At 39.2% G+C, this 21,665-nt stretch overlaps 1 protein-coding gene across 1 annotated transcript in view; it reads left to right on the forward strand.

Annotated features, from left to right (window-relative positions):
- Positions 1-4,286: 4,286 nt before the first annotated feature.
- The window catches only part of LOC113433190 (uncharacterized), a 116,487-nt gene continuing 99,108 nt past the window's right edge, over positions 4,287-21,665 (forward strand). Inside the window, exon 1 of the mRNA XM_087934963.1 lies at positions 4,287-4,362. Coding sequence (XP_087791089.1) covers positions 4,342-4,362 — 21 coding nt within the window. The 5' untranslated portion in view covers positions 4,287-4,341. The remainder of the gene's footprint in view (positions 4,363-21,665) is intronic.

Here is a 21,665-nt window from a genome sequence, read left to right on the forward strand (position 1 = left end):
TTTATATGTAATAGCACCCTTTCTTCTAAAAGCACTGAAGTACTTTATTTATCTTTCCAATAATTGGGTGAATTTGAGATAGATTGGCTTAAAGTCAGCCACTAAATTTAAAATGTGGTGTGGATTTCAGTCCAACCCTTTCCAGCTTGGGTCTGCTCTGTGCTAGCTTCAGGCCAAAATAACTCTGGCTTGAACCCTCTTATTGGAAATAGTACAAATAGTCTGAGTACCAAGCACCACATTCTCCATAAAGTTAATGATTCATTGCCATTGATCATCCCCTTACATCAGCAGTTGCAAATCAACTTAAGGAACAGGATTGCCATCTTTTATAGTTGGACCTGTTCTTAATCCTTTAAAAGCAGGATGTCTTTCTGAAATTAAGGAGACAAAAGCTCTTTCCTTCTTTTCTAAGTGTCTATATGATGGGACTGCAAAATAATTAGAAAAATAATTAACAGAAAAATAATTAAAAGATACTATTCTTCCCTGGATGTATTTTAGAAAAGACAGGTGAGAAGTGTCTTGAAGATCTTGGATAGAGTTATAACTGAAAGAAAACCTCAGAATATGTGAAACAGGCCCATCATGTATTTTACTCTCTATTGCTTCAATGCCTTTTAACTTGAGATTCCACATCTGAACTGAAAAATCTGGATGGCCACTAGATATTGGACCCTTAGAGAATAGAGTAGTTGGATATGAGATGGGCAGCAAATAAATGTTCTAAAAACAAGCAAACAATCAAATAAATACTTAAATAAAATTTAAAGCTGCTGGTTGTTAATCAGCTTTCTTTTTTTCTTTTCTTTTTTCTGATAGTATATTTTGTGTAGAGTACATTTCATGTCATGTCTTCTTGCTCATGTGAAATTCAGTTAATAAATATACTTTCTGTTTTTCAAATATATAGCAAGTTGAATAGTTGGGAGTGTGGTAGCATATACAATTATGTATTTAATATTTATTTAATTATTAATAGTAATTGTGTTATTTCTTACCAGTAGACTAGGTTCATGATGCTGGCTGGGAATACTGGGAGTTGAAAACTACACATCTGAAAAGTTGCCAAACTTGAAAAGCACTACGCTAAATTTGAAAAGCTAAACCATTGGTTATTTATAGTTTGATATAATGTAGTAACACATTCAATTATGTTTTTTTTAAAACAAAACCATAGCTAAGAAAATTGTGGTTTTGCATGATGGGTGAACTTGGCTATTTGCCATTGGAGCAATGTGGTATTTTCATTCCAGACCTAATGGCTTTCTGGGAGTAAGAATTGCCAACTAAAGGGAAAATTCACCTCTGTTGCTTTTGAAGATCTCAGTGTCCATTGTTTGAAAGGAGAAGTCTGATTTTTTGCTCTGGTTCTCTAATTCTGATGTACTGGTTTTGAACATAAAGTGGTTGGATGAATATATGAAATGCTTATGGTTTCAATGCCAAAAGCAAGGAATTCTTACCTCTTTGTATTGCATAGCTACGTCTTTCAATCCCATTGAGAATAAAATAACTATGTAGGGAAGGGCTACTTAAGGGAGGAAAATGGGGCAAGGGAAACAGATTGGCGGAGGGAATTCCTGCCATAGTAATCTGGGCAGAATTCCTGAAAACTAGGAAAAAGGATGTTTGCCTCCAGATGCTCATGATCCCATCTCATAGACAATGAACTCTGCTAGCCTTCAGATCCACAATAGAAATGGGGTCAAGGGAAGATCAAAGTTCCATTGTTGTGAGACCGATTGATTTTTTCCTCTTGCTGCTAATAACCATAGTTTAATATTAAAAGATTAATTTAATTTCCCCCCTCCCCCATTTTTCATTCAGAACATAGGAGAGGAGCTGAAACTCAATGTTAGCTTTCTTGCTTGCTTGCAGGAGTGTCCCATTTCTTCTATTCAAATCTTTCACCACATGTGATCGTGTATCTGATCCAAACGATCCAATTCATTGGGATTCAGGTAATCCCAATGAACTTCTAGTTGTGCCAGTGGTCAGGCTTACAATGGAGTTGCGGGTGTTAAATCTGCCAGAGGTCTCTGAACTCTCTGATACATTGATCTGGTTCAAACATTAAGCTAAGTTGCAATGCAATTTGCTTGATTTTTAGCTTGTATATCTTTTTAGTTTGTATAACACACACTGCACAAACCTGGTTTCATGCAACTCCCTGAGTCATCCTTTGCATTAAATCATGTTTTTGAATAAATTACAGTTGTCTGTAACCTCACCTCGCACTAAGCTGGCATAAACCATAGTTTACAAATTATAGATATACTGGATTCAGACAACACAGTTAGCCTATCTGTTCCCACAAAAATAATTTCTACTAATAATTTGTGACTTAGCTTGAATTGCAAACCTCACTGAATTCTTTCTTTTTAAGTCATTTGTAAGAAGTGGAATTGGTTGGACAGGAATGGGTTTGTGCAATATGTTTGGTAATTTTGGTTTAACCTGCTGCATGAACTCACTAATGTTTATGGCCTAGGGCAGGGCTGTCAAATTCACGGCCTGAGGGCCAGATGCGTCAAGCACTGGCCACACCCATGCCTGGTTTAGCAAAGGGGGGAAAATGTCACAACACTGTGATGACACAAGTTTGACACCCCTGGCCTAGGTATTGTGTGAATCTATCCAACCGTAGTTTAATAAAATCCTTAAACATGCCATAGTCTAGTGTATTGTGTGAACTCATTCACAGAATCAACCTAGTATATTTGGTTATTCACCATTACTAAACTTAAGAAAAAGAGTCAGTTGGTTATAGTGCTTAAGACTAGAAACAAGGTGAATGTGAATTCTAGTCCTGCCTTAAGCACAAAGCCAGCTGGGAGGCCTTGGGCTAGTCACTTCCTCTCAGCCATAGGATATAGACAAGGGCAAACCACTTCTGAAAAAGCTTGCCAGGAAAACATCAGGCAGTCACCAGGAAAGCTTGCCAGGAAAATTTCAGGCAGTAACCAGGAGTTAATACTTACTCAAAGGCAGAGAGAGAGAGAGAGAGAGAGAGAGAGAGAAATCAATAATTGAGTTTGTGTGACCTATTATTCAGCAGCCATATTTAAGCCTAGTTTTTTTTAAAAAAATTCTCAGACCATTCATTTATGGCTTAGTATGACATGTGAAAAAGGAAATCAATGAATAATTTACATAGATGTCCTAAAGCAAATTAACCATTAAGTGAACTATGGATTATCGTATTTGCTAATACAACCCATATTTCTTGATACTTGGTAACGTTGAAGTGTGATTTGAGCTGGGAACCACTGGCCTTCTGAGAATTTCCATCTGGTTTTTAGGCAGTGAAATTGAATAATTCCCATTTCCAGGGAAAGGAAAAACAAACTCTAATATTTTCCAAGAGCAGGGCTGCCCCTTAACGGGAAATAGAGCTTCTGAGAAGGCTGAGTGGAAAAATATGTTGGGGTGAATTAAAGTGTGAGAAGCCAGGGAGTCTGAAGACCTGGTTGTACAGCAAAAGAAAAGTCAGTCCAAACATTTCTTCTCCACCTGATAATAAATACCAGAACTCCCACTTCATCAGTGAGAACTCCTCTGAAATTCTTTTCCACTCTTAAGTAATGTTTAAATCAAATCTTTCATCAAGTTGAGTAAGAACTGGGGGATTGCCCCCTCCCACAAAGGATATTATCTTAAAGCTTATCAGAATAGTTCTAGGTATTTTCTAATGCTTCAGGTCCTCTCCCGCCTAGTTACTGCCCCCAGATTAGGTATCATTTCCATCTTATTAATAATTAATTAATCATTTGTGGTGAGTTGTTGGAAGGAGAGGGCTGCTATTTTTAGCTGAGGCAACAAAATGTTGGCTGCTTTTGATGTTGGTGCTGAAATGTCAGTGTGTAACAGATGGGAACAGATTAAGGGCATGCCGCCGTTGCTGTCATCAAGCAAGGCAGGCCGTTTCACAGCAGGGTTGTGATTAGGATGTGTTGCAGAGTGTCCAGGAGGGACACAAGAAGTAGGGAGGGAAAGACACTTTTCAGCAAGTAAAACCATCCTTCAAAGCAAGCAGATTTTTAAAAAGACACCTTAAGATAAATACTGACCTCTTAACAACAAGTGAGAGGAACAAAGGCATACCTAGGTAAATAAGACCATAGAGGGAAACAGAAACATTTCCAGTTTGGCTGATTATTGAACAAACTGGGACTGATGTCACACTAGTGACTCACATCAAGGAACAAGGCAATCTTTTGTTTGCTCACATGATGTAAGTGAAGAAATGGGTGTGGGAGGGAGAACTTGCAAGTCCCTGGGTTATTATGGGATTTCATTAATCTCTAATAGCTGATTCCAGGAACTCCTGGGAACAAAATGGAAAACAGGAAACTTTGGGTATGTTGAAACTCTGCAGCTGAAAAAGAGGAAATGGTTTTTTTTTTTTTTTGATGGGGGGAACCTATATGGTTCCGGTGCCTTTGTTCATTAATATTCTCTGGCAAATTAGCAGATATGATACAACAGTTATGGGACAATCTGGTGAACTCTTGTGCTGAAATCAAACAGGTGGTTTATTCCATCTTTTAATCCATAAAACATGATCCATGCCACATGTTGAAAAACAAGAGTATTTATCTTATCTTCCCATCCTTGGTTGCCTGTTCCTCATCCCAGCAGGTGAGACAAGAGAGCTCTCATTCCAATTTGAACAGCATCTTTAGAGCCCTCATATCCAGGAAGACTCTATTTAAGCTTTTACACCTCCCATTTAAGCCATGTTTTACAAATCAACATCTGGATTCATACAACACCCTAAAGCAAATCAAAATTATGGCTTAATGTGATATATGAACCCACTCTTGGTCTGCAAATATGTTCTCGTTAAACCTGTAGGGTACTTCTGTTGACGTATGTTCAGCTTTGTATACAGAACTATAACCAAAAATTCCTGCACCAAGTGCCAAGATTTGAAGTCTGTATGTATGGCTGAGATGTGATGATTGATTATGAATGCTAGCTGTGCAAATATGAAATGTACAGATGAAGTATATGGTTTAATAAGGTAAAAATTAACATTATGCCCTTGGGCTTCCATTTGCTTCTCTTCTGCTAATGTATCAAAGCTGATGGGCTTACCTAGATAACCCAAGTTATATTCATATCAGAAAGTTGTATTTTAATTTAGTCCAGTTAATTTTAGTAGTAGAGTCAGGTGAGGGATTAAAAAAACTAACAGAGCTAAAGGGGAAGGGAATTAATATGGATAGCTTTAAATAGGAAAAGGCTAGTGTATGCAGATGACTGATAAGAAACTGAATGTGTCTATTTGTTTAATATTTATTTCTTGAATATATTATTTGTAGAATTTGCTGCCTATCCACCTTTATTATTGAACTACAAGTCCTGTGTATTTCTCAGGGATATCTCTATAAAATTAATCCTTCTTCATAGAACTAAAATCCATATCCCCTGTTCTTGTGCTAGGGTCAGCCAAGGGAATGCACAGGCATGTTGACTGATATATCAGTTTCACATCTGATTGTCAGAATTAGTTTGAACAGCTGATTTTCAGTAAGGAAGAAAAAAAGGATGTTAACAAACATACATACTTGTGGTAGTACTGATAAGGACACCTGGAGGAAATTCTATTGCAAGAATGGAAACCTTTTGCTGGCAGGATTGCATCCATTCTTTCATTTTGTGTTCAGGAATTTTCCTAGAATGGGACACATACAGGCATAGGCTTCCATGGACCTAGGTGATGTTACTTGTGAGAAAACATGCAAAACAAACATGAGAAAACATTGTTATGAGCAGGTGGATAAGCCAAATCTATGTGAGAGGGGAAGTTTGCAAAATAGGAAAAAAAAACATGTTTAATATGGGGCATACCATGCTTGCAACAGAAATATTACACAGAAGGCAATTTTGAAGATCACATGCTTCAAAACAATTTTTTTTTTTGCATTTCTCAGCTCACTGTGCTATAGGTTTCATGTTGGCTCTAGATAAGTGGAAGCTTCCTTCTGACCAGCTGGAGCGGAAACCAATAATAATTTTCACAGAGTGCTTAAGTTCTCACGGGCAAATACAACTCTGCCTATATTTTGTACATTCTTTTAAAATTAAGTGCTGCAGAGTGTTTGATCTTGAAAAATGTGAATAGCCTGTTTGATTAAAGGCAGTTGTGGGTGGGAGGTGTACCAATGTGTTCCTCTACTTCTGTTGGACTACAATTCCCGTAATCCATATCTAAGAGGTTGGTCATCTTGCTTAGAAATTACAAATGTTTTTGACCTCATTTGGAAGCCTCTGCAGATATGGACATCTAATGGCTGCTTAGAACAAAAATACATCTTTCATACCATTGTCAAAGCTATCACAAACAATTGGATTTCTTAGAAGTCATAATTTTAATTGCTTTTTTTGTCATTGCACCAAATTCATCCTCTGCCTTCATGGATGAAACTGTCATTCCCTAGGAAGACAAAGATAAAGACAATCTGACAACAGATTTCTATGTGCCAAACATGGGAAAGGAAGTCAACAGGGTAGAGCAGAATGGGACAACTCACTGCAGGACAACTCTCCATGGGACAATTCAATTTAAATATTTAAAATAATTTTAAAAATATTTCAATTTTTGTCATTCTCATTTCATTTTTCCCCTCCTTTGGCATCCCTTCTTTAATTATTCTATTCCATTATTTCTTCAATATTAGTGTAACTCTTGTTCTGTGGTAAAATGGCCGTGGTGAGTTGTCTCAGGCCTAGGGCAGAGATTGCATGTATGAAACCAGTAAGGTCTCCATACACAAAGTTTCTGCCTCCTTCAGTTGTAGTTTAATTCAACAAATTATGGTAGCTAAGTCACTGCTTTATGCAAAGTGCCAGCCCAATGAGATCTAATTAAATCTAAATCATCTAAATAAGGGCATTTTCCTTTTGCCTTGAAATCAATGTAGCTGATTTCAGATCAATTGACTTACTGAAATTTACAGTATCTCAATGATCAGCAATCCATAAGTATCTCAACACTTATTTATTTCAAAAATCCTTCAAGAGGAGGTAAACCTATGTGCATTACTTAGAAGTAAATCCCAATGAATTCACTTACAAAAAGCTTCTTTCTTGCTATTTTGAATAGATGTATTTCTGTTAGTGCAATTACGGAAAGGAGGAAGAAAAGCTTTCTTGGCATCACAATCAAATTTCCATTCCTATCCATAAAAGATGGAACCAGGCTGGATCCTATCCCTCTTTCCTGAGAAATTTTCATCATGCCATCTTTAAAAAAAGTAGGAGTTAATTTTAGCCTACTTAAATAAACATGTGGCTTTGCATTTTTGCTCGTAAATTCCTGGAAAAGAGTAACAGGCGGCAGAGTTCCAGTTCCCTTGCTTCTCTTTAGTTTAGGCCTTTTAGCATCTGCAATTCCTGGGACAAACTGTGATTGCTGCATTCTCATTTCCAGATTGGGAACAATCCTCTGTGGCAGAGATATAGCCCATGACTCACAAAGGCTGAGTCATTGCCGTGAAGCAGGATGCAACTGCTTCAGCTGTGATACAAAATGCAGAAAAGATGCTATTCATTCTCAGCTGAAGTCCATGAGCAGGACAAACCCATTGGGATGGATCCACATCCCCTTTCCTTTCTCTCTTCCGGTAGATCGGCAGAGTCCTATCAAGACATGGTGGTGATTTCAATCTTCTCTAGGCAAAAGACAACCTACAGTAGTGGACATATCTGGCACACAGTACTCAGTAATTCATTTTTCCCCTTCTGCTAGTCTTTTTTTTTTTAATAAAGGCCCCTCTTTTTAATAAATTCTTCCATCTCCAGGAGAGTTTATTTTCTAAATGAGTTTGTCCTCAAAGGAACACTGTGACCAGGGTAAATTGTTTCAGGTTGAGGCTATTTTAGGCATTTAGCCATAGGCTATTTCAGGAGGTTATACAGACCAAACTGTACAACTAACACAATCATCTGTGCTGTACAATTGCCTCTTTATAGTGATTATCCTAGGCTTTTGAACTGCCAGGCTAAAAGAAGGAATACCTTGAAAGACTCAGCCCATACACTCTCTTAGAAAAAGCATTAGTTTGTCTTCCTCTAGTCTAAATAACAGGGTATTGAATAGCTTGAGACCTTTTTGTTACAAATATGAATAAGAGGGACAGCAAAGCAGGTAAGAAGCAAATATTTAATTTGAAACTAGCAGAATATGCCATGCCATCTCCTACAATGACACTTCTGACCCACCAAAGTGTATTAATAGTTTAAAGTGGTATAAAGCTAATAAATGAATAGATTAAGAACAGCACAGATATAGTGATTTTGCAAGATACTAGATAAAAAGATTTGGAATTAACCGTGACTTATAATAAGCAGTTGTCTGTCTTATAAAACATTATTTAAATGATGCAGTAATATTATAAGTACTATAGAAATCAGTGGCTCCTGCTTCTTGCCTGTTCCCTTGGTGATTTATGTATATAAGGCATTCCAGCCTGAAAGCTCTTACCGCTCCTACTTACAATTTAAAAAGTCTTGACGCAGAAGGAAAGCGTATAGGAAAGGAAAAGGAAAAGTCATTCACAGAGTGTTTTTATGATTGTATCACATGCAGCAATAAATACTCAGGAAATTCAAAGTCACTCTGTTCTTCTTGTCAGGATAGCTGATCTCACCCCCATCTCTGAATGCCAGCTAGTTAGAGCAACAAGAGGGCGGGAGGAAGAAAGCAGCACTGAGTAATCTGTCAAGGATCAGGCTGCCTGTGAACTATTTGACACAGAGTTCTCTGAATAGAATTGAAGAGATCTATCTGGCAGTGCTGTGTACTTAAGCCCCATCTCTTCATTTTCCATCTGTCTCTCTTCCTGTAAAGATCTAATGATGGTGCTGGCAATGACGAGTAGAGAAATAAAATCTCATCTTCCAGATGGCAAAGAGGATATATGCTCTCTGTTATTGCCAAAAAAGCATGCTTGTTTTCTCCAGATATGCAAGTCAGAAAATTACAGCTGGAATGAGATGTTCCTTCCCCATCTTCTCCCTTCTTGAAAAATATTTGAAATCCTATGAATGTACTTTCATAAACAAATGAAATGTGTCTACAGAAACAGTTGTAAACCACATAGGCCCCTAAACAGATCCAGATATTTAATGTTTTCATTTTTGGTTTTTTTGACTTCTTGCATGTTTAATTGGCTGAGCCATATAAAGCTTAGGTAGGAAATTCTTCCACATTGGGTTGTATTTGGATAGAAACATAATATAAATTATAGGTGAATTTTACAAGAATATTAATGTAAGATGGTTCAAAAATCTTAAAAGGCAGAATTTCCCCCCAGATTCAAGGTTACGTAGAACATATTCCATCTTTTTGGGAGATGCAATAAAGTAACTTGCAAAAAAATTCATACTTTTGTCAAAGCAGGGTTTACAGGAGAAAGTAAGGAAATTCACTTGAACCAAATATTTGTGAAATTTGTAAAATCTTTCTGCATATAAAGGAATACTTGCTGATTCACACTGATTTTTGAGGAAGCTGTGTGAATCAAGATATAACATGGCAGCCTCCATTCCAAGTTACATATCATTCTAGGCTTTGTTTAAAGAACATGATGTGAAACAAACAGGAATTCTCACATGGCAGCATATACAATCCTAACCCTTTAAGAACTTAATAAAATATTGAAAAAAGATCAAGCTACTTTCATGATGATAAAAGTATAATTTGCCTTTGCATATGGCCTCTTTGACCCAAAAGATGGGCTGCATAGCACGACATTGCTCTAAGAGCTGAAGGCTCTTGGTAGATGTGACAAAATAGGAGGACAGCAATTTGAGGCCAAAATGGAGAATGGAAAAGGCAAGCTTTCAAGGAGAAACATAATTTGGTGCATCTTGCTGCAACAGGACTTGTCTTCCTAGAGAGGAAGTTGTGAATGTATGTCCTCCCACTTAATACCCATGAGGGTGAAAGGCAAAACTTGCAGACCCCTGCAGGGATCCTTCAGATGCAGGCTTGGCCTTTGGGGCTCTTTGTTACATAAACACCCATAGTACAGATATATTAATCAGCCTGCCAGGGAGGGGTGGAACCGAGTAGCAACCCTTGGAGGCCGCCCACTTCTCATTCTTGCTCCCATTTGAGGTTGCTATATTAAGAAACACATTATTTCCTGCTGTGATTTTATATTTTTACCCAGCTTCTAATTTGGGCTCTGAGGTAAGCAGTGACACATGGCCCTCCTTTCCCACCTCCTTTGTTTTCTCCTTTTAATTCTCTCTTTTGCTCTCCCCCCCCTTCCCCTGTTACCCATTTTGCTGCTTTTTTACTGGAAAAACTGTTGTCTGTCTCAGAGGGAAGCATCTGACAGTTTCTTTCCCCAGGCCAGGGCTTCTCACAAAAATCTGTGCTTGGTTGTTGTTTTTCTTTTTAAATTGCAAATAGCTTGAAAAACCTGCAGGGATCTGTATATTTTACTAGTCCCTTCTGTTTTTTTCAAATGAAGAGACAAGGCTGTTATTTTTATTCATTAGATGCATGTCTTGCCTTTTGTTCAAGGTGGTGCACATAATTCTCACTCCTCCCTTTGCTCCCCACAACATCCCTGTGAAATTGGACAATTCTACAACATCCCTGAATGAAAAATTGGCCCCAAATCATCCAGTGAGCTATCATGGGAGATTGAACCCAGAACTCCCTAGAGCCAGTCTACAACATTACAATGGCTGTCCCATTCATGTGACATACTAAACCCTGGTTCATTCAATCATAGTTTAAATCATTATTGGTTGTGTTTGTGTAATCCACCAACCCATGAATCCTAATCCTTCAGCTACCCTATGACTTTCTATGATCCCAGTCATGTTTTGTTTATCATTTGTATGAAGGTTACATTTAATAATATTTGTGAATCACTCTGCTAAGACATGATGTTCTCTTTGACTTTGGTGCAGTATCTTACATCAATGTTTCTCAACCTAAGCAACTTTGAAAGGTGTGGACTTTAATTCCCAGAATTCTTCACCCAACTTGGGAAACCACCAGGAGTCGGAGTTCCCACCTCTTGAAGTTGCTGTGATTGAGAAACACTATATTATGTGAATGCAGCCATCATGGTTTGTAAATTAGGGTTTATGGCATTGAGTTTTCTTTGAATTTATACAGCTGGGGTAGTTCACCAACAAGGGTAAGTAGACAATTGCTTACCAAAAGCAAACCAAGCTTAAGAGTTGTCAGGATCTGCCTGGAAGTCAGTCCCCATAACTGAACCTTGATCATCAATTGTATAGCAAGGGATTACACCAACTATGTCTAGGGGAAAATAAGTATTCTCTTTAATCCCAGAAATTCTAGATAATATTGATTAAACACCTTGTCACAATTAAGTTCATTAATGTATTACCAAAAGAAGCCTGATTTTGAGAACAAAGCTAAAAGGAAATTTAACATAATTATTGAGCTATCAATCAGTAATAGTCAATTGTCACTCCCACACTTTCTACACTATGTAGCTGTTAAAAACAAAATGAAAATAAAAGGGAAATGGTGGAGAATTTCATGCAAAAAATTAAAACCAAAAAGGGAAGAAATGATCTTTTGCATTAGATCCCGGCTGTCAAACTCCTGGCCCACTGGGCAGATGCATCACATGCTGGCCACGCCCATGCCCTGTTTAGCAAAGTGGGGGAAGTCACAATATGTCAGGTGATGCCGCCATGACATGAGTTTGACACCCCTGCATTAGATTAAGAAGGCAGGGCTAAACCATTTTTTGTGTCATGCTAAGAAAATGGCCTGGATGCCTCCATGAAATTTCAAAGAGCTAGACTCAAATGAAAACAATTTTTTTTTCTTGTCCAAAGTGAAAAGAATTTTGAGAGCCATAAATGTTGGACCTCACCTGTTTTGGGGGGATGTCAAATCCTACCAGCCTCAGTTGGTGGAAAATAATCAATCATCAAACATAAAGTCAGCATTGGAATATGACTGATGGTCTTAAAGTTTCCCAGGGCAGTTGGGATATATCTTTCAAAAATAATATATTGATGATATGGTAAAATAATCAACAGACAAACAATACTTCTATTTCCAGCATTATGTATGTTTGTACAATGAATCCAAACTGGAGCTGTTTGTTTATTGTGGAAGCCTCTCAAGAAAGCCCCTTGCATTGCTAAGAAGAACTTACAAACAAAGCAGAAGAAAGGGGAAATGGAAAAAAAGATTTGAGTTGGGAGGGTGTTCTTGGTGCTCTTTGAACAGTTTGGTTGTTTTCTTGCAGATATTTCATTCCCCAAACAAGGTAACATAATCAGTGTAAGAAAGATTTGGCTACCCAAGAACCAGAAAAGATCCTTTAGAAACTTGGAGAACCGAGAACAGCAGATCTTATATAAATTCTTCCTCCCTAATTGGTGGGACAATTTTTCCACCCCTCATTTATACCAATATTTGTAAAAGCCCCTTTTCAGTTTTTACTTGTCAGGGTTTGTAATGACATCCCTGCAGATAGTATTAAGAGGTCATAGCAGCCAATCATTCACAGCTGCCAGGCATTAATGATTGCTAGTTGCAAAAGTGAATTGTGGCAGTCAACATAGTTGCCTGATTGCAGAAGTGGAAAGATCAACTTTTAACAAGGCTGATTTTTGGTGTCTGCAAAAGACAATTTTGGAATGTGAAAGGCAGTTTGGCCACATTGGAAAAGTGCCACTAGGGAAGAACACTTCTAGATTGGGGTCAATAACTGGAATGATTCAGTGAAAACAAAGGACATGCTGTATATATTTGGCTGGATGCCTGTGAAGTATTTTGTCACCATTTCATTTCTTCTTGCACAAACACCCAAGTCCTGATGTTTTCCAAGGACTGAGCAACTTTGTGGTATTTCATCTCTGCTGCCCTGAATTTGGTCAGAGATAAAATACAGGAGGGAGAGGGGAGACTAGAAAATAAATAAAACAAAATGACTTGTTTGGAAGGGTGGAGAACAACCAGAGGAATAACTGAGAGCATATTTTCCTGTTTTGGTTCTGATTTTTTACAAAGCCCCAGTCTGGGATGGTTATCATTAAATGTTTAGGTTATAGTCCTATGTGTACACTTACTAGGGAGCAAGTCTGTGCTGAATGCATAGAACATGTTTGAGAAGGAGAAGAAGCTGAGATAGGCTTCCAAGCGACTTTTGAAGTGCAGCAAAATGTAATTCAACCTCTACCAACCTGACTTCGTTTATCTATCTACTAGATATTCAGAGTCTTTTCAGATTTCTTCCAAATCCATCAAATATTTGAATTTGGATACCTTTTTGTCCTTAAATGTTAGGTTTCTTCTTTAGGCTCAACTCTTATCATGATATTTAGGATGCTGAATCATGTCCATACAGTTTCAGAATTGGTGGCAAAGAAATTATGTTGAATCTTTTGCAAAAAAATTTCCTGTCTTTTAGTTTACACAGTTTTTATCTTTTATGATTGTAAGCCACCCAGAGTTACCTTGAGGTAAGATGGGCAGCCAATAAATGTTACAAACCAAGTAATAATAGTATCAACAGAATGTTTTTGCAGACAAGGACTGTTTAGAGAAAGAAGGCATTTATATCAAGTCCCTTTGTTGGAAGATTCCAGTGACTTTCAAATAACCTATGGGAAGAATTTTCATGGCAAACACTGTCTTTTAGCCTTGGCATTATTTGTCCTTAAAACTAGCCTGGGTATTTCCAGAGAGTGCTATTCTTGAAGCAGCCAGATTTTATATAAATCATGTGATTGAGGTAGGGAAAACTGTATTTCTGAAGCAAGGGAAATAAAACCTAGTTTTCAACTCCATCTACCATCAATATGGATAATTACATATAATTCTAGGAGTTCATAATATCTGGAAGTACGAGTAACCCCTTTCGTGGGTGAAAGTTATACATGTGAAAACTGGTCTCTCTCAGGACTGTACAGGAGTTTTACTAAAATGTGTTGGTAGCTGCCTTTTTATTGCTTTGGTAAATGTTGGAAATTGCAGAGTTTCTTGAAAGGAATTTTAAAAGTAAGCATGTGAGTATTTGAACTGGGTGAGATGGAACTGGCAGATTCCTAAATTTGAGGAAAACCAAGGAGTTCAGCCTCAGATATTCTCTTGCCAGGGTGAACATGGCATTATTTTAAACCAGTATCTTTAAGCCACATTCATTTAAAGTTGAATTTCCCCTGTTCTTTTACAATAGTGTTTCATATTATACACTGCTCAAAAAAATAAAGTGAACACAAAAATAAGACATCCTAGATCTGAATGAATGAAATATTCTTATTAAATACTTTGTTCATAGTTGAATGTGCTGACAACAAAATCCCACAAAAATTATCAATGGAAATCAAACTTAGCAACCCATGGATTTGGAGTTACACTCAAAATTAAAGTGGAAAAAAACACTACAGGCTGATCCCACTTTGATGTAATGTCCTTAAAACAAGTCAAAATGAGGCTCAGTAGTGTGTGTGGCTTCCACATGCCTGTATGACCTCCCTACAATGCCTGGGCATGCTCCTGATGAGGTGGCGGATGGTCTCCTGAGGGATCTCCTCCCACACCTGGACCAAAGCATCCCCCAACTCCTGGACAGTCTGTGGTGCAACGTGGCATTGGTGGATGGAGCGAGACATGATGTCCCAAATGTGCTCAATTGGATTCAGGTCTGGGGAACGGGCGGGCCAGTCCATAGCATCAATGTCTTTGTCTTGCAGGAAATGCTGACACACTCCAGCCACATGAGGTCTAGCATTGTCGTGCATTAGGAGGAACCCAGGGCCAACCGCACCAGCATATGGTCTCACAAGGGGTCTGAGGATCTCATCTCGGTACCTAATGGCAGTCAGGCTACCTCTGGCAAGCACATGGAGGGCTGTGCGGTCCCCTAAAGAAATGCTACCCCACACCATTACTGACCCATTGCCAAACCGGTCATGCTGGAGGATGTTGCAGGCAGCAGAACGTTCTCCATGGTGTCTCCAGACCCTGTCACGTCTGTCACATGTGCTCAGTGTGAACCTGCATTCATCTGTGAAGATCACAGGGCGCTAGTGGCAAATTTGCCAATCTTGGTATTCTCTGGCAAATGCCAAACGTCCTGCATGGTGTTGGGCTGTAAGCACAACCCCTACCTGTGGATGACGGGCCCTCATACCACCCTCATGGAGTCTGTTTCTGACCGTTTGAGCAGACACATGCACATTTGTGGCCCGCTGGAGGTCATTTTGCAGGGCTCTGGCAGTGCTCCTCCTGTCCCTTCTTGCACAAAGGCGGAGGTCCTGATGCTGGGTTGTTGCCATGCTCTGGACACTATGCTGACAGTCACAGCAAACCTTCTTGCCACAGCTCGCATTGATGTGCCATCCTGGATGAGCTGCACTACCTGAGCCACTTGTGTGGGTTGTAGACTCCGTCTCATGCTACGACTAGAGTGAAAGCATCACCAGCATTCAAAAGTGACCAAACCATCAGCCAGAAAGCATAGGAACTGAGAAGTGGTCTGTAGTCACCACCTGCAGAACCACTCCTTTATTGGGGATGTCTTGCTAACTGCCTATGCTTTCTTCCTGTTGTCTATTCCATTTGCACAACAGCATGTGAAATTGATTGTCAAACAGTGTTGCTACCTAAGTGGACAGTTTGATTTTGCAGAAGTGTGATTTACTTGGAGTTACATTGTGTTGTTTAAGTATTCCTTTTATTTTTTGAGCAGCGTATATTGACAGGGTTAGAAAACATTGTTCTGCAGGAATATAATTGATACTGATCACACTTTGTGATAGAATAAAAACAATTTCTGCTCAAATGGCTTGGGTTGGGTGTGGTACAGTGGTGGGATTCAATTTTTTTTTCTATCGGTTCTGTGGGCATGCAGTGATGGATGTGGCAGGGGACGGATACTGTAAAATCTCCAGCCAGGGATGGTATTTGCTGGTTCTCTGAACTACTCAAAATTTCCGCTAGCAGTTCTCCAGAACTGGTCAGAACCTGCTGAATACCACCTCTGGTTTGGTAGTACACAGGTCAGTCTTCTTTCTGTATGTGTCCTCAGTTTTAAAGTCCTAATCTAGTAAGGTAGAGTAGTACGGCTCTTGAAATTGTCCATCCACAGTATCTAGTAAGTAAACTGGACAGGACAACTTACTATATGTTTAAATTATAGTCTCTATCTAGAAGAAAAAATAGTGACTTTCTATACCATGCTAAAGCAAAAATGTTTGTTGAATAAATCACACATGATGTTAAGCCATACAGTACTATTTCAGACCTCAAGGGCCAGACTTGTACATTGTGGTGTCTCAATAGCAAATATTTCATACCATGTGTGAAAAAGCCAAGGTCACAATCAGGGCTGGGATTCAAAAATCCCAGCAACCGGTTCACTGCCCGGTTGCTGGGTGGGCAGAGCCATGGTAGGTGGGGCCTACCAGAACTTCCTGTTTCCAGCTTCCGGTGGGCCTTTTTTGGAGGCCCAAAAAGGCCATTTTTGCCCTCCCAAGGGTCCAGAGGCCTCCCCCAGGCATCTGGGAGGGTGAAAAAAGCCTCTCCTGGCCTATGGAGGCCCACCGGAAGCTGGAAACAGGCCTATTTCTGGACTTCCAGAAAGCCCGTTTTTCCCCCACCCAGAGCCTCCGCGCGGACCCTGCACTTACCTCCATTGAAAATGGGTCATTGTTCATTTGTTTTTTGGTTTCAGTGCAACTTGGAGGCCCACTAGTAAATTGGTTACTTGCTTAAATATGATAGTGTAGCGTAGCTCAGTGATTTGAGTGTAGAGATGTTCAGATGGTTTTTTTTCCTAGTTGAGGTTTCTCATTCTCATCTTTTTGATCATCCCAGCCCTCTTCAGCCTCTATATGGGTTTCAAATGCTAAAGAAGAAGCTTCATTTTAAATAACCGAGGGCTAGCCAAGATGGGTCCAAACTGCAAGTTTTTGTTTATTTCCAAAAGAGATTAATCTGATTTTGGCAATGCATTTCAGCAATTTAGCAAACTCCATTTCCAAATTCACTTGCACATACAATGAAACTCTTTCCTTAAAAGAATGTACTGTATACATTATTATCCATGTCACAGGAGCTTTGCCAAAAGCTTCTATCCAATGCAACATTGGAAGCAGAAAAGAAGGGAGGTGGCAGATACGGTAACAAAGTTCTGGAGATCATTAGAAGAAGCACAATGCCAAGATACATGAAGTTCTTATTTATCTCTACTCAGCTTTGGTGAGGCAACACCTCAGCATGATTCTGAGTGCCCCATTCCTAGAAAGAATAAAGAGCGCAAAAAAAAAAAATGAAACAGGAGTGGGCATGCATTGTGAGTTTAGGCTGATGAACTTGAGATGTTTACTCTGAAGAAAAAACCGAGGGGAGCCATTATAACTGCGGTCAGATGGGAAGATGATCGTGAACTATTTTCCATGGTCACAGAAACCAGGACTAAAAATAAGAGATATAAGTTGCAAGTAACTAGATTTCACTTTGTGAAGAAAAACTGTCAGCTGGATAGCTCTAGACTGGGAAAGTCCAGTTTCTTTGCCTCTGAAATACCAGAAATGAGATTCTCTGAAATCTTGGATTCAGTCTCCACAACCCTACTAAAAAAGTAGTAACAATACTTTATGTATTGGAAATTATACATTCAGTCATTTGTGTATTTAGCAAATATATCTTAGCCAATTTTGAGCGCCTCAGTGGAAAATAAATAGAGAAATCTTATCCGTTGAATTTAATATTCTGAATTCTGAATAAACTGAAAAAAAAAAAAGTTTGGGGTTTTGGGGGACTGTTTTGTTTTGGCCTCTGATAGGAACACACAGGGATGTTCGCCGGAGGGCAGGGACAGGTCAAAAAAGTCAAAATGGTGGCCATGACCACACAATTGTCATTCCTTTTTATGTTTGTTGCATACATGATGCATGTAAAATGGGTGGGGTTTCCATGATGTAGTCACAACTTCCTTATGGATACCCTCTTCAAAGCCAAGTATATCCCCTTGTCTTGCTTCAGTAGAAGAATTTCATCATTATAATGTGTATTTTATTCATTTCACTCCTCACTCTGTACAATGATGGAAATACGGCAATGGTTCCTGCCTTGAAGTGCCCCTTTCATCCTTTTCCCTGATTTGATCAAATGCTATCCATACCACCCACAGGAAGAGATGAAATGGTGATTCATATTTCCCTCTCCTCCCCCCACCCGCCAAAAAACAGGTTTTTACACAGAGGGGAGATGTAGTATAATCCCATTCTCTAGGCTAGCAAAGCTTGAAGCTGCCCTGTACAGTAGACAACAGGGCCAGAGCTGCCATGTTACAATTTCTTTTTCATGATCAATCTCTCTGTACTTCAAAGGTTTCTCTTGTGCTTGCAGAGCTCACTCTTGAAATGAGGTAACCTTTGACAGCAAATTGAATTGACAGTTTCCCATATTAGCAGCCTTTACAAGTAGAAGAGCATAGCAGGGCATCTTCAGGTTGGCTGATTTGGAGATCCACATTGTCAGATCATGTTCCTGCTAACAAAGTTTTCTCATCTCATCTCACTCCCCTTTTAGCAAAAACAGGTGTGTCAAGGTTGCATCTTTCCTTTCTCTCAGTTCAGAGGTAAACCATGTTATCTGAAAGCTGACCTGTCCCTTTGGCCCACAGGATCCGACCTGGGTGTTTCTTTTTACATTAAAGATCTATCAATTTTCCGAGATCAGTGCTATCAAAGACAGTTGTGCTGGAGGTTTGGGCTTTCTTAAACAAAAATCAACTCAGCCTGACTCAGAAGTACAATCTGAGTCTTGCTTTTATCTGGAAGTGGTGCTGTTTGGGCAGAAAGAGTGGGTAGAACTCCAGGGCACTGTTCAGCAGAGGGAACAAGCAGGAGGTTCTTAAACAAGGCTTAAAGAACAAAATAGAAACAAGGAGAGCTGAAAGGATGTGATTACAGAGAACCTAGTAACATTCTATTGGGCAAAAACCCACAAAAACCTTGAAGCAGCTTTTTATTTTTTAACCTTTGGATTTTTTTTAGCTTTGAGAAATATGCATAAAAATTATAATTAAAATAAAAATAAACAAAACTATTACATAAAATGAAGATGCGTGTGTGTGAGAGAGACAGAAAACACATCATTAAGTCCAGAATCTAAAATTATCTAGTTGCACCGCTGACTCCCAAAAAAGCTTACATGTGAACACAGGTCTAAAATATTATTCCCTGTTTCTCCAGTTTCCATTCCTTAACGGGAAGATGAGAAACAATAAAAAACCAATTTAAGTCCCATATCTGCTATGGACTAATTATATGGCTTTATGGATATAATACTGAGTTTACCAGCTCACACCAAACCAAAACTTGTATATAACTGGTATATTGCCTATGCCAATATACGCTGGATATTTTATACACATAAATGTTTGGACATAAATCATGCCGTAGAGCCCACAATGGATGCCTGTATAGACAGTAGGGTAAGCAAGACCCAACCAAACCATGTTATGATTAAATGAAACGTGAATATTTGTCAGCTTATCTTTCCCTTTGTATAATCCTGTGAGAGATATAAATATAAAACAACTAGAAATCATTTCAGAAAGAGCCAGTTAATCAGCCATGGTTTATAACCTAATATGCTGTGTTAACACAGCCAGTTCTGCTTAATTTAATCTGATATGTGAAGTTGGTTAAGAGTAGAACAAGCATTTATTGTAAGAATTAATCCCTGATTGCCAGGCTTGGCAAACCACTTTTATTGGGACCAGGGATAGCTTTTGCCAGTTAGAACTGTGTTCATTGTTTTCTGGCACAAGGCACAATGACAATCACAATATCATGCGTTCCATATAAAAATGATTTATATAATTTAGGCAATAATGTTATGATATATGTGACATTATGACATGTGTAATGTCACCAGCCCCTTGCAGAAGCCCATGGCTTCCATCAGAGGACATTGAGCCAAAGACCAGACAACCACATCTCAGGCTTATGTTGTGCAAGTCAACCCAGGCAGTTCCTTATTTATATTAATGTATTATATTTGTCTATTTCTTCCCTCTGTCAGAAATATTAAAATGGTTTACAGTCAACAGTAGAATTCCAAATGCAAACAAAAGTTTCAGTTTTAAAAGTGAAAAACAAGAAAGAATACAGATATATACATAGATATACACATTCATAAACATGCAGACAAGAAGTGGGTGATGAGTTATGTCAAAAGCAGAGGTGGTATTCAGCAGGTTCTGACCAGTTCTGGAGAACCAGTAGTGGAAATTTTGAGTAGTGTGGACTGGCCCCATCCCACCTATTTTCTGCCGCCCAAGTCCCAGCTGATCGGCTGGGTCTTCTTTTGTTGCCCTGCACAGGAGAATGGAGCTGGAAATCAGGTTAGTGGGGTGGGGAGAGAATGGGCATTTTACAGTATCCTTCCCCTGGAGTGGGGTGGGAATGGAGATTTTGCAGTATCCTTCCTCTGTCACGCTTACCAAGCCATGCCCACTAAGTCACATCATGCCCACCAAGCCACACCCACAAAATCTGTAGTAACAGATTTTGAATCCCACCACTGGTCAAAAGGGGCTTGAAAAGTGTTAAGAAGGGCTCCTTACAAAGTCAGTGGGAAGAGCATCCTGAATGCCCTCCCTCTTCAATTTCATTCAGGATAAAACCTTTCAAGCCCCTTTTGACCAGTGGTGGGATTCAAAATTTGTTACTACTGGTTTTGTGGGCACGGCTTGGTGGGTGTAGCAGGGGAAGAATACTGCAACATCTCCATTCCCACCCGACTCAAGGGGAAAGATACTGTGGTGACTTGCAAGATCATATTTTGTGGCTCTTGGCATAGGCAGGAGAAACTGCATTGATGATTAACACTGGTCCCAAGTTGCTCAAGGCAATACATATTTCTCTAACAAAGCCTTTGATCTGGCTGGCTTGCTGATTGGCAGTCAGCACAGCTTTTTTTTTTTTTTTTAGCAATACTACCATCTGCACCAAACACAAGAGGAGGACATTATACAAGTAGTCCTTGACTTATGACCACAATTGGAACTATAATTTCCATTACTAAGCATGTCGGTTGTTAAGCAAATCGTGCCCAGTTTTATGACTTTTTTGGCCGTGGTTATTAAGCAAATCACTGCAGTTGTTAAATGAATCATGTGGCCATTCAGTGAATCCAGTTTATCCCATTGGCTTTGTTGGAAGCCTGTTGGGAAGGTTGCAAATGGCAATCACATGATCCCTGCAACCATCATGTCCGTTGCCAAGATTTTGCTCGTGTGAGTCAGGGGCTGCTGCTATGATTTTAAATACAAGTTCTGATTATAGGTCACTTTTTTCAGTGTCACTGTAACTCTGAATGGTTGCTAAATGTTTGGTTTAAATCAAGACCTACCTGTAATAGCAATGCTTTCACCATCATTGCCAGAGGTGGTATTCAGCAGGTTCTGACCAGTTCTGGAGAACGGTAGCAGAAATTTTGAGTAGTTCAGAGAACTGGCAGATCCCACCTCTGACTGGAGATTTTACAGTATCCTTCCCCTGCCACGCCCACCAAGTCACGCCCACAAAACCGGTAGTAAAACAAATTGAATCCCACCACTGATCATAGTTATGATAGCCATGACAGCCTTGTTCAGGAAAATTGCAGTTGATAGATCACA

Source organism: Pseudonaja textilis, chromosome 1 (assembly GCF_049901715.1).
Source record: "Pseudonaja textilis isolate UNSWEBS1 chromosome 1, rPseTex1.2, whole genome shotgun sequence".
In the NCBI taxonomy this organism is placed as follows: Eukaryota; Metazoa; Chordata; class Lepidosauria; order Squamata; family Elapidae; genus Pseudonaja; species Pseudonaja textilis.